Below are 14,207 nucleotides of genomic sequence, written 5' to 3'. Positions count from 1 at the left end.
CTTTTATATTGAAATGCTCATTCCAAAACATCTTCAAACTGAAGTTGACAATCGATAGGTCTTCTATAATGGATAGCTGCATCTCTAAAGATTCTATTGTGATATGTTAATCCAGATAGTTGTGCTTCTTCACTATGAGAGATAGTGGTGGTGAAGAAAGATCTTTCCAGTGCAGGTGGCATATATTTAGGAAACGGGGTACCGTTTCAGTTTCATTTCAGCTCAGGGGAGTGCCAAGGGCGGGGGGGGGGAAGAGGCAGGAGCCCCTTCTCCCCCAGTGCCATGGTTCTGAGCCAAATAGGACCCCGCAACTTTTAAAACATCATTGCCTGCAGCTGCTGTGTGACTGTGAGCAACGTGGGTTGGGTCCAGGTTCACCAGACCTGATTACAGAAGTATTATGTAGTTTGGCCCTGAATTCCATGAACTAGAGGCTAGAATTCAATCCTTTTTTCTTTAGGTGGTGTGTCTATGAGTATCTATGAGGTAAAATCAGGACAATCTTTCCAATAATACCATGATCAGGATAGTCCAATCTTGTCAGATCTCAGAATGTAGGGTTGTCAGTATTTGGATAGGAGCCCACCAAGGAATACCAGGGTTGTGACACAGAGGCAGGAAATGGTAAAACACCTCTGAACGTGTCTTGTCTTGAAAACCCTATGAGGTCACTAGAAGTTGCCTGTGATTTGATGGCACTTTTCACCACCAATGGATATATGAGAGAAGAGAGTTTTTGAAATCACCAAGACCAATCTCAATCAACTTGTGCAGGTGAACAATTTTAAACAATTTTGTGGCAATAATGATTTTAGCAGGTGCAGCAGAAGAGTGTTTTCTAACAGGCCTGTAAAACCTTATGGAACACAATATAACTAACGCTATTTAAGTTATTTGTAGATAGAGGATTTGGTCATCAATGCCTTTACTTTCAAAAATGGTTGTTGGGTATTCATTATGTGTAGTTGTGGTAGACCAAGTTTTCTTAACGAGCTTTGCCTTAAAATATGGACTTGCTTCTGATTTCAAAAGGAATCCCACAGTATTAGATATTAGGGGCAGAACATGCTCATCTTCTGTTGTGCATTATGGAGATGTAAAGTTTGTTAATACAGGTTTAGGATTGCAGCAAATAATGATTTTTCAAAATAATGCTTTTAAAGAATCACATAATTTATCCAGCAACTAGAAAGGATGTTCTGGAGAGTTTTCAGACCATTTAGGGCAGCATCAAGCCACCCCAGAAGTGAACCAGCCAGAAAAGGAGTGGCAGGAAGCCTCTGAATGGTATGTGGCATGCCCCTGGAAGGAGTTTCCAGACTGCTCGTGTGCCTGTCGGCTGCTCCCTGGGCACGTTCCAGCCATCCAGATAGCTGGGGAAGTACCTGGGAGCTGGCTCAGAATTTAAAATGGTACCTTTTTGAGGCAGCTTCAGTCTGGCCCATGAGGGACAGGAATGGCAGGCAGATGAAGAAGATATTGAATTTGTTTATTTTATTTTGTACATTTATAGCCCGCCCTTTCCCATAAGGGCTCAGGGCGGATTCCAACATGATAAAACGGTAAAATCAACAATAAAACATCAGAATAGTTAAAACAATTAAGCCAATACATTAAATTAATATATCCCACCCTATACTCTGAATCTCAGAGGCTCAAGCGGTCAAAATCTCTTTTACCTTCCCTCCCCACCCCCCGCAACAGACACCCTATGAGGTGGGTGGGGCTGAGAGAGTTCTTATAACAGCTGCCCTTTCAAGGACAACTCCTACGAGAGCTATGGTTGACCCAAGGCCATTCCAGCAGCTGCAAGTTGAGGAGTGGGGAATCAAACCCAGTTCTCCCAAATAAGAGTCTGCGCACTTAACCACTACACCAAACTGGCTCTCATGTGTGCATGTGTGTGCACACTTTTTTGGTACAACTTTTCTGCCATCTCTGGGGCCGCTTAAACTGCCCATCTGTTATCAGCTTAAAATGACTTGTGGGGAAGAAAGGCCAAATCCTACTTCTCTGAATGTCTTTTTTTCTTCTGTTAATATTTTCTTGACTTGTATATTCTTGAAAAAGAGCATGTTGATCTTATGATGACCTGATAGTAATATAAAATCTTTTCAGTTTTGCTTTGTTACATTTTTGCAACTGTTTCAAAGTGAAACTTATTATTAAGTGCCACAATATGCTTCAGGATAGCTGCAGTCTTATCCAAAGTTAGGCATGCATAAGCCCTCTAATTTTGATGGACTAAGGTGCACATAACTCTGCATAAAATCACGCTGCATACTTCATCTACACCTCAATTCAGAAAACTTCCTGTAAAACCATTAAATGCTGCTAGGGTTGCCAGTCCTCAGTTGGAGGCCCTCTTCCCACCCCCATTTCAGGATCATCAGAAAGCAGGGGAGGAGGGAAATGTCTGCTGAGCACTCCATTATACTCTATGGAGACTGATTCCCGTAGAGTATAATGGATAATTGATCTGTTCATGTCGGTTTCTGGTGGGGAGGGCTGTTTTTTGAGGTAGAAGCACCAAATTTTCAGCATAGCATCTGGTGCCTCTCCTCAAAACATCTGCCAAGTTTCAAAAAGTTTGGTCCAGTTTTATAAACCCTACAAAAAAGTGCCCCCATCCATTATTTCCAAATGGAGGAAAGGCATTTAAAAGGTGTGCAGTGGCTTTTCTTAGAGAGAGAATGTCAGTTCCTGGATGATGCATAAGCTTTGTGTACCTCCTGACTTTCTCTGGGGTTGTGGTTTTTTCTGCTGGCTCTTCTCCATGTTACTATCACTAAACTGTTTCCCTTCCTCAAGAATTGTGCTTACTCACTGTGAGAAAAAAGGGTATAACACTTGCATCATACTCTGAATTTGGGATCCTTTCATTTAAGGAAGTTTTAGTGTTTTGTTTGACTCAGGGCCATTTGTGACAAAGTGACACAAACAATTACAGTGAATATATATATTTGGCACAAATAGCTAGACAAAGATTTCATCTGTAGTTGACTGAAAATAAAACAGATAAAGTAGCTTATATCCTATAAGGAAGGGAACTCATGGTAGGGGTTGGAAAGCCTTGCTCTTACCCCAGAAGCCCCCTGCAGGTCCCTAAAAAATCTTCTGCTGAAGATTGGGGGACCCTAGTAAACAAAGGCATTGCACAGAGGCTGCAGTGAATGGGGGCAGCGACTGGAAATTGCAATTACATCCTCCTTGCTGTGTGTGTGTGTGTGCTAATCCTTCCATTAGCTTTTTTCAACCTAGAAACTTCTGATGCAGCTGTCCAGAGAGGCATCTGTGGAGAAAGCTGTGCAGAGCAAAGCAGCTAGAGTTACCAAGAACCAAGATTATGATAAAGGTGTTTGTCTTTGGAATGTACCACCCTCTTCTCCTTTTTATCAACAATTGGTGGAATAGACAATCATTTTTGTGCTTGAGAGCATTCTTTCAGGGAATTTTTTAGCCTTCCCATTTCTAAGCTGAGATAATCTGTATGCTATACTGTTTGCAATGCTAGTGTTGGATTTGCGTTTTTCCCAACTGTGCGGCTATCACTGGGTATCCAATACATGGAGCAGCTGTTGAGTCAGTATCCTGATGGTTAGTAGGGTGGTAAAACTGCTTGTCTTATTACTTACAATACTTCTGCTCTAGGTCCTGTTTTCAAGCTGTGCAGCTCAGAAGAGGCTTTTTAAGTCATCTTTTTAGTGTGGAGGCCAAGAAACATTTCAAGAATAACATGTGGATTCCTATGGTTCAAGCATGGAAGTGGTTCTGCACTATCGACCATGGCAAAAAGACCCCACAGTATTGCAAAAAATCACAGAAGAGGCACTGAAAGAATTTCCTGTTCGGAAACTGCCAAGCTTCAGACCCTGGTTTCCAAGTCACTCATGCAAACTTCCCTTTAAACCTAAAAGAAGACCTCCTGTCATTTCAGCTGAAGAAGCAGAGCAGGTGAAACATCACCTTGCAGTCCCAGAAACAGTTTGTGGCTCTCTGATTTATGACTGTACAGCAGTTCTTCTGGAATTTAATTCTGATATACAAGCTGGACAGCGTATACAGGCAGAGTATGGAAAAATTAATTCAAGCAGTTTGGGGAAGCAGTCAGAAAATGGCAGCATGAAACTAAGAAGATCTTGGAGTGTGTCTGTTCCCAGGTCTGACCTTAAAGACAAGATTCTTCCTCTGTCTAGAGAACTGCAGAGCATTTTAGACAACTTAAAGCTACATGCATTCTACAGAGCAAGATGGATAATTGAACCATCCACTTTTAATAATCAAACTTTGGAAGACATTTGGGTAAAACTCAACCAGATGATCAAACACAATGAACTACCATCTTGTAATGCTACGATCCAGAGACATGAAAACCAGATTTGGGTTTTCTGTGACATATTATACTGTGAATACGTTGGCAGTAACCTTAGGAAAAAATTAAACCTTGGGGGCATTATGAACTTGTTTGTTCACAGACATGGAGTCATATACAGCTTATAACTCTGGATTAAAGGCTGTGCTGTTCACTTTGTAATATTTTAATTCAAGTATTTTTAAATGACTTGGCGAACAAACAATTCTATAATTAGTTTGACCTAGGCATTTCCCTCATTGTGTGACTAATAATAGGATATTTTGTCTCACTGAATGTTTGGAGTACTCCCTATAGCCTCCTGTGCTGATGCAAAGAGAGCTAGTGTCTGTCCAGTGATTCTTCCAAACAAACAGAAGTCATGCCACCTGTGTACCCACTGGCTAGAGGGGTGGCTTTTTTAGCTTATGAATTCAGTGTAAAATGAATGACAAAAACAGGACATCCTCTCAAAGGCGTCATCTCTGGGAGACAGGATTGTTCTTGTGAGGGGTCTAAAAGGCTGACCGTTTCAGGAAATGTCCATTGTTAGAATGATGCTTCTTGTTCTATATATAAGAATTGACCTTCTACATGACTCTTGTTACCTCATTCCTGTTTGAAGTTTTTGGTTAAAATTACTGAATAATAAAGATGTTATGTCATTTGTGCTAGAGTGATAATTTATTTTGATTGCAAAAGATTCATCACCATAAAATTATTAACAAGGCAAGCTTGTGTGATTTCTCTCTGTGCTTGATTCTCACCATAGCTATTTATTTATTTATTTATCATATGGAAGAGTTCCATACAGGAAGTATGTGAACCCCATAGAGCTTTAAGCTCTTCTAACCAAAACCTCCTCCTGGTGTTCCTTGGCCTGAGGAACATCAGTCTACCCTTTTTTATCCATTGCCCCAGCCTGGTGGAACATACTCCCACCTGAGGTCAGGGCCCTACAGGACTTACTATAAGGCCTGTAAAATGGAGCTGTTTGCCAGGCTTTTGGCTGAGGTAGCAGACATTCAACCATTCTGGCCTTCCCTGTTGATGGCCCCTTTCTCAGTGCCCTGCTGCTGTAGATATTATTTGGACTCTGGAGTCTTCTGGGGTACCCATATCCACCTGACAGGAAGCATGGGTTTTTTGTTATCTATTATTGTCATCCTTTTTTTTTTTGTTTTTACTGTTTTATGGATTTTATATTGTAAGCTGCCCTGAGGCCACTTGTGGGATAGGGCAGGGTATAAATTAAATAAACAACGATAATATAAAATATGTAACCAAGTTGATACAACAGATATGTAGACTGACTGGGCAATCCCCCTAAATACTAATATCTAGATTTTCAATCCACTCATTCACAGCTGAGGAGAGTTCAGAGAGCTCCATCACATCCCCCCCAGAAAGCATGATGCTCACATTTCTGTGACAGATGGAAAATAGTTAAGCAGTTAAGCACAATCATATTCAGGTTCTGGTATTTTGCTCCATTTAAACAACGGGTCTGACAACTGCCAAAGCTTGTTCATATTCATAGCTGATGACCATGAAGTTGTTTCCTATTGTCCTACTGGCTTTCGTATCCACTTGACAGTCATGATTTTTTTTGGGGGGGGGGCATTCTTATAATTCTAACACTCTCTAATTCTAAGTACAATGATTTGGAAATAAAAAATCTGTTGAAATTAATGTATTTTATTTGAACCTCATCTTTCCTATGTGGACCCAAAGCAGTTTATATTGTTCTCATATCTTGTGTTTTGTCTTCACAACGACCCTGTGAAGTAGGTGAGAATAAGAATGTGTAAATAGGCCAAGATCATCCAGCAAGTTTCGGCTGCAGAGTGGGGATCTGAACATGAGAGTTGCAGATCCTAGTCCCACGGTTTAACCACTTTATTTTTATAATTTTCTTTATATTTATTTATAGTTTGCCTTCTTCACTGGGACTCAAGGCAGATCACACAGAATAAATCAATACACTTGAGAGAGTGGGACATCCAGTAGATAATGCAATAGGACTTGACTTTAGAAATCTGGAAACCAGCTAGAGGTGAAGCACAGCCTAAGCCTTAAACATGACATGTTAAACAAACAAATTACATAATAGGAACCTAGTTATAATGGTAGACAATACAAACTATTCACAGTGGTATAGTCTACAGCAGGGATGTCAAACTCATTTGTTATGAGGGCTGGATCTGACATAAATGGGACCTTGTCAGGCCAGTTCCATATATGTCATAAAATGTAATGCCAGGTAGCAGAGACATGACCTATATAAAGGACACAAACACGATTAAAGATTAAAAAAAACACCTTTAAATAATACATGTTTCAAAGATTAGCACTCTAGCAATATTTTATTTAACAGCCTTTGATAACTGAAGGGAGGGAGGGAGAAGGAAGCAGACTTGCTCGCGGGCTTGATAGGAGCCTTCCGGGAGCCTGATTTGACCCCTGGGCCACAAGTTTTGACACCCCTTGTCTATAATCCATGAACCTTTACCCCAAGCTCCTTTCTGAACTATGGGCAACCAGTGGAATTACTGCAGAATGGGGGTAATATGAATCTGCCATCTGGCTTCCAATACTGAGCAAGCTGCAGCATTCTGTACCAACTGGAGTCTCTTAATTGACTTTGAGGGGAGAATGTATTATGGTGGTCTAGAATAAATAAATAACAGTTCAGTTGAATTTTTCAGTTCAAATAATAGTCTTGATGTTACTATGGCATGGATCCAGTGATCCATCCATATTGAGGTAAGGAGCTGACTTCTAGTTTAGGCTGAATTGGAAGAAGGTGCTTTTTGCAGCTACATTAATTTGTTTCACCATCAGCAATTTTGGATCCAGTATAATACAAGGCTGTTAACTGAGTCAGCTGCACCCCATCAAAAATGGGGAAACATAATATCCTTCAAGACTTCTGCCTTCCCAGCCAGCATTTCCTTTGGCTTTCCGTTTCAGTTTATTCACTCAGCCATTTAACCACAGGATTGCACCCTGTGCAACCTCACAGGGTAAGTCCCACAATGATGATAACTGATCTCCAATGGCAATTTTTTGAGTTTGGTCAGTGAGGAATGATTTGAACCAATCCAGCACAAAATCCCTGATCCCACACTCTTATCCATTTACAACACTGGGTTTCCAGTGTTGAAGACTGGGGTAGTAATGCATAGGGGTTAAATCTGAACAACTTATTTTGTCACATATTCTTTACAATTGCCTATAATAAATCTTAGGAGCCCCATGGCACAGTGTGGTAAAACTGCAGTACTGCAGTCTGAGCTCTGCTCATGACCTGAGTTCGATCCCGGTGGAAGCTGAGTTCAGGTAGCCGGCTCAAGGTTGACTCTGCCTTCCATCCTTCCGAGGTCGGTAAAATGAGTATCCAGCTTGCTGGGAGGGAAATGTAGATGACTGGGGAAGGCAAAAGCAAACCACCCCATTAAAAAGTCTGCCGTGAAAACGTCATGATGTGACGTCACCCCAGAGTTGGAAACGACTAGTGCTTGCACATGGGACTACCTTTACCTTTTTAATAAACCTGCTTCACATATAGCTTATTCTCAGTGCAGAACCTGACTTTGGTAAAGCTCTATAGGAGTGTGTGGTTGTCATCCATTTCTCTTTGGCTCCTACTACAAAACTGAGTAGGATAGCATCTTTTAAGGTAAGGTTTATTTCCAGGTAAATATTTTTAGGTAGGCTGTGGACTAAGGTCTACAACGGTGTCGAACATGCAGTTCAGGGGCTGAATCAGACCCCTGAAGGGCTCCTATCAGGCCCCTGAGCAATTGGCTGTCATCTGTTTCCTTCTCTCTCTGTCTTGCTTTGCAAGGCTTTCTCAATTGCACAGGAACTACAGAGCAAAACCTCTGTTTTCTCCATTGGCTGAGGCTCAGGGAGGAAGGGGGGGAGGCAGAGGTTGCTTTGCCAGGCTGTCTTAATCGCTATTGAGCCAAGCCTCTCTTCCTTGTATTTGCTGAGGCATCTCCCTCTCCTGGTCCCTTGAGGAAGGAAGGAAAGAGCCAGAGCTTCCTTTGCCCAGGTCCCTGGATCCCATGGAAGAAATACAAAGAAAGCATCTTTAAAACCAATGAGTGCTAACATTAATATATATTTGGGTTTGTCTGACTGATTACGGATTGGCACTATGGGCTGACTCAGACGCCTCTGAAGTCAGCCCAACAAATTCCTGCAAACGGCAACATCTGCTGGGCGTCGTCCTCCTGTCTTCACCCTGTCCTCCACGCTCCATTGACTGGCTCAAAAAGCTACCACTTCCAAAGCGGTAGCGAATATTTGAGCCGGCCTTTATTCGCCTCCCTGCCATCTGGACGGGGAAGGGTGCACGTGAACAAGACTCCCAATGGAATTAAATGGGCTTCATAACAGCTAATGCAGATTTTGAACTTTCGAATTAAATTCCATCTGAGCCACTTCGTCAGCATGGATAACTGTTTTGTGGTTGGCATCAGGTTTACTTTAAGTGGATTATCTGGCCTCTTTCATGTCCTTGGAATAGAGCTGAATGCTGGTGGAAATGGGTAGCTCTAGCAGGTTCTAGATGGTTTCTGCTGTGCAGTGCTCCACCTGTTTTCATTGTGTCTGGATCCACAATAATGTGGCTAGTAGTAATTGAATGGGTCTTGAAGCAGAGGAACTCCCTGCAGAATGTTTAGGCTAAATATGGTCTATAGAAGGTAGAACTGACTTGGATCTATAGTGTTGCTGACTATCATGTTGATTTTGAGAGCTACTGGAAACCTGAATGGAGACCTCATACCTTGAGGTTTTTTTAACATTATTGAGGCCAGGGGGACGTTTGTCTTTCTTTTTTCGTCTTTCTTTTTTTGCTTTGACCCCTGCTGCATTTGCTTGCTCAATATCTTCTTTGTGCTCAGCATAAACACAAAGACAACAGTGTAAGTTGAAGGAGCTCAAACAACGGCTGTCTGTGCTTTGATCAATTTTATTATAGTAGCTACCGTTCTGATGCCTCTGAAAATTAAGATCATTTTCTGTTTTCAAAAGAACCAGATGTGTACAATTTTAAAAGTTAAGTCTTGTCATTTTTATGATTTCAGGTAAAATCCCCCCAGTGATGATGTTTGTTTGACATCCTGACATTGAATCAAATTTATCCTTTGGCAAGTCTAACTTTTTCCCATCTCCACAAGGGAGAGGGAGGGGGATGTTAGAACTCCTTTTCACTCCTATCTTCCCATTGACGTGATTCTTACTTCATAATACAGGAACATATGAGTCATTGCAGTACATATGCTATGAGATGGCAAAGCAGAGTCTCCAACAAGCAACATGTGTTGGGCATATTTTACTTGAGTCATGTTTACCATTTCTCTCTGTATCTGGCAGTGAAAATTATCTTGTAGGGTCAAAGAGAGCTTGTATTCAACACAAGATCCTCTATTTCACTTGTTAGCTTCTGCTTATCTCGATGGGAGCAGGGAGGGAACACGTAAGCCAGGTGTCTCCTCCCAATTTCAACTTGCGCAGAATGCCAGGAAGTAGTCTGAATAGGTTTTGTGATATGTGTTGAGCACCTTACAAAAACTGTGTAGATGGTCATTTTGAATTTGCTTTTTGAATTCACAGTGATGAGATTAACCAAGCCTACCTTGTTCACCAATATCCCCGTGACCTGTGAAGACAGAGACTTGCCAGGTAAATGAAGATGGAGTGTCAAGTAATACATAAAACACCTACAGATTTGCATTCTAGAGATTACAAAAATAAATACAGGTGTTTATCTGAAATAGCTTGAATTCTGACTCTGAAAAGGGGTGCTGGCAAATACTAGTTTAAAATAATCTGGTTAATTTCAAAGTATAGGAGTATTATTAATTAGGACAAGGCACAGCTAGCCACATAGGTATTCAATTGTGTACCCTCCTAAGCCCCTTAGTTTCAGTTGACTCTGTTTAGGATTGCAGTCTGAGGCTCTAGAATCTAAGTAATTGTGTCCTGCTTCATCAGTTGTGTAGGTTTTGTAGAGAGATTTGAAGTTCACCATCAGACTACCATATATTGGAGCACAAAGCTCTTCAGGACTGCAGTCATATAACAGAAGATGGCTTTCTACATGCATTCTCCCAATTCAGATCCAGTTATTGTGGCTGGGGCTTGGATCAGGCATACAGGAGGGCAGTAAGAGCAGATTGAAGACACAGACAGAGCCATATGATTGTAGAAGGAATGGCACCATTTCAGATTTCAGGTTTATATCTTCTTCTACATTAAAATTTAATTCAAATAGAGAATTACCATGACAGCTAGAATGATTGTATCCCTCTTCTTTGTTTTCTGTGCTTGTCTTTTATGCAAGGAGTTTTTAACATATGGGAACATTTCAAACATGAGCTATCTACAGTTGGCAGTGGTGTAGTCTGCTTACCAGCTAAGGTTGCCAACCTCCAGGTGGGTACTGGAGATCTCCTGGAATTACAACTGATCTCTGGATGACAGTTCCCCTGAAGGAAGTGACCATTTTGGAGAACGGGCTGTATGGCCTCACACTAGGGTTGCCAGCCAACCTCCAGGTGGGAGCTGAAGTTATCTCAGAATTACAACTGATCTCCAGACAACAAAGATCAGTTTTCCTGGAGAAAACGACTGCTTTGGAGGGTAGTCTCTATGGTATCACATCCCTGATGAGCTCAATCTCCTCCTCAAACTCTACCACCACCCCAGATTCTGCCCCCAAATCTCCAGATATTTCCCATGCAGGACGTGGCAACCCTCCCACCAGCTCATGGTACTACCTCTTCATTACCTGCATGTGTGTGTGTAGGTTTGCAGTCTAACCCCTGATTCATACATACTTGGGAATAAGCCCCATTAAACTGGATGGGACTTACTTCCGAGTAACTATACATAGGACTGAGTTATCAATAATTTTGTGGAGTAAATTTATGAAGTAGAATTTTCATATTAGCAGTAAATGTAGTAGTAACTATTAGCAAAATGTGTTTCTGTGCAAATATAAATGTTACTTGAGGAGACATCTTGGTGCAGAACTTGGAAGATTTACTACATTCCGAGGGGCCTACTTTCTAGTAATTGTATATTGGATTGCAGCTTCAGACCAGACCATTTTGCTTGCCCAAGTAACTGGTGGTAGCACTGCTGGGGTCACTGGTGAGGAAGAAGATGGCAAGTATAGCTTATGCACATCATTACCTCCCTGACTGCCTAGCCAACAACTGAGACCACCATGAATCCCTGATGTGTTGTAGCACCATTTGGGACCTTGCCTCCTCCAAGCATGTCAGATCAAGTACAACCCTCCTCCTCCACACCTATTTTGTTTGCCAGCACACCAGCTCACTTATAGATTTTGTATTTTCCCCTACACATGGGGCAAAAAAATGGTTAATTAGGCCACGGGGCAGTGATGGGCTAAGGTCAGCTAAGTGGGCTTCATGGCAAAGTGAGGATTTGAACTCAAATCTGCTTACCAAATCTAGCAACTATACTAAATTGGTTGTCAGTGAGCCGCTTCTATAGCATTCCCACTCACTGGTTTGTTCAAGGTTTCTTGTTTTAGGAGAGAGATCGGAGGAGACCAAATACAAAGAAGAATCGGCCCTCTTTATTACTAAAAATTATGCAAGGAGGGACTTGTGGCAGCTTGATATACAGGAGTAAGGAAAACTGCACCTGCCAATTCTACACATCTATAAAGAGTGCAGGAGCCTCCTTTGCATCTGGTTACTCTACCAAGAAAAAGAAAAATCAAACCATTAAAACAGGGTCTCAGAAGCAGATTGGAGTATTAGGTCCTGGATCTAAAAAGGTTGACAATGACATATCTGATTCATTTTTGTATTATTGCAGGAGACCTGTTCAACCAGTTAATGAAAGATGATCCTTCTACTGTAAAAGGGGCAGAAATACTAATGCTTGGAGAAATGTTAACTTTGCCTCAGAACTTTGGGTAAGAATTGCATATAAATGTATAGTTTGAGACCCATTCTTTTTTTGAACTTGAGCAATCTGGTGCAAAACAATCATAAATCTTATCTATTTCAACAAGATGTTCTTACCAGCAAACATAAGTAGGACCTCAACCTTGACCTATTTTAACTTCCTTGTCTGTAGCCATTGCATAAGGCATGTTATTTCTTTGCTTTTTTTGTAGCAACAAGCTCCTTGCTGGCACTATTTCAGTAGTCAGTTTTGAGATTAAGAAGCCAGACATAAAGGCTACTAACTTTCCATCAGTGGCAAATCTATAGTTTTAGGGTAGGGGCGTGGCTCATTGATAGATCACCTTCTTGGTATGCCAAAGCTCTCAGGTTTAGTGCCCAGAATCTCCAGTTGAAAGGATCAGATAGGATCCTTTGATGTGAATGACCTCGGCCTGAGATCCTGGAGAAGTGCTGAGTGGACAATACTGACCTTGATAGACCAGTGCTCTGAGTCAGTATGAGGCAGCTTTGCATGGTCAACATGCGATCTGGCTGAAAAGATCCCTACCTTCTTGAGAGGTAGAGCTGGTGAAAATAAAGTATATTGGACAACTACAAGCCCTAGAAGTATACATGCAGACATTGCAATAATCCTTGGTGTTCTCCAGTTCTATAGTGATGGAATCATACTTCATCAGTGTCACTTTCACATGCACTTCACGCTTTAATTGACTCCGTCTTTGGTGGATTCATTTTCACTTGATTCCGGTCAGCTCTCAGCTATGGCTAGCAGAGAGATTGCATGTTAGATGTTAGTTATGCTCTTTGAGGAAGACACTAAGTTGTTCTGGGCAGTGAGAACCAGGGAGTACTGTGAGGAGCTTTAGAAGGATCTGTCAAGATCGGGTAAGTAGTTATCAATATGGCAAATGAGATTCAATGTGGGCAAGTGCAAAGTAATACACATTGGAGCAAAAAATCCTAACTATAAATACACTGTTGGGGTCCAAACTGGTGGTAACTGACCAGGAAGAAAGATCTTGGAGTCATGGTAGAGAACTCACTGAAGATGTCAACTCAGTATGTGACTTCAATTTTAAAAAAAGGCAAATGCTCTACTGGGGATTATTATTAAGGGGACATCAGCCGGTATCATAACGCCCCTGTATAAATCTGTGGTGTGGCCTGATTTGTAATACTGTATAGAGTTCTCATTCTCACCATAACTCAAAAAAGATATTATATCCTTGGAAAAGGGCAACTAAAATGATTAAGGGGATGGAACACATACCCCATGAAGAAAAATTAAAGAGGTGAGTGGTTTTTAGCTTCAGGAATTGATGATTGAGTGTTGACATGAATAGATGGTTACAAAATTATGCGTGGGATAGAGATGGTTGAAAAAATATTTTTCTCCCTTTCTCAAGGCAATGGCAAACCACCCTGTAAAGTCTGCTGTGAAAAGGTTGTGATGCGACATCACCCCAGAGTCGGAAACGACTGGTGCTTGCACAGGGGACTACCTTTGCCTTTACCTAAGCTTGTCATTTTTAAAAGGAAGTATTTCTTCACCCAAAGAGTAACTAACATGTGGAATTCATTGCCTCAGGAAGTGGTGGCAGCTACAAGTATTGACAGTTTCAAGAGGGGACTGGACAAATATATGGAGCAGTCCCCTCTTAAGCTATTAGCCACAATGTATAGATGGAGCACTATATCTAGGGCAGTGATGCTCTGTATTCTTGGTGCTTGGGGGACAACAGTGGGAGTACTTATGGAGTTCTGGCCTTGCTGGTGGACCTCCTGGTGACATCTGAATTTTGGCCACTGTGTGACTAGGCTTGCCAATCCCCAGGTCCCAGTGGGGATTCTTCCACTTTCCCAGGCTGCTTCCCGCCCCCAGTCAGCTGGCC

The 14,207-nt window shown here is 41.6% G+C and overlaps 2 protein-coding genes across 5 annotated transcripts in view; both read left to right on the top strand.

The window, feature by feature from the left end:
• The window catches only part of TRAPPC13 (trafficking protein particle complex subunit 13), a 31,777-nt gene that overhangs the window by 1,176 nt on the left and 16,394 nt on the right, over positions 1-14,207 (top strand). For all 4 annotated transcript variants that reach the window (XM_060235907.1, XM_060235905.1, XM_060235908.1 and 1 more), the window contains exons 2-3: positions 9,980-10,048; positions 12,221-12,320. In XM_060235907.1, the coding sequence (XP_060091890.1) occupies positions 9,980-10,048; positions 12,221-12,320 (169 nt within the window). The remainder of the gene's footprint in view (positions 1-9,979; positions 10,049-12,220; positions 12,321-14,207) is intronic.
• On the top strand, positions 3,656-5,026 carry SHLD3 (shieldin complex subunit 3). Its single transcript, XM_060235909.1, has one exon. The coding sequence runs from the start codon at positions 3,760-3,762 to the stop codon at positions 4,498-4,500; it is 741 nt and encodes a 246-aa protein (XP_060091892.1). The 5' UTR covers positions 3,656-3,759; the 3' UTR covers positions 4,501-5,026.

This window comes from Heteronotia binoei, chromosome 4 (assembly GCF_032191835.1).
Source record: "Heteronotia binoei isolate CCM8104 ecotype False Entrance Well chromosome 4, APGP_CSIRO_Hbin_v1, whole genome shotgun sequence".
Lineage (NCBI taxonomy): Eukaryota > Metazoa > Chordata > Lepidosauria > Squamata > Gekkonidae > Heteronotia > Heteronotia binoei.
Note: the sequence above shows the minus strand (reverse complement) of the source record. Positions and strands in the feature narration are given on the sequence as shown.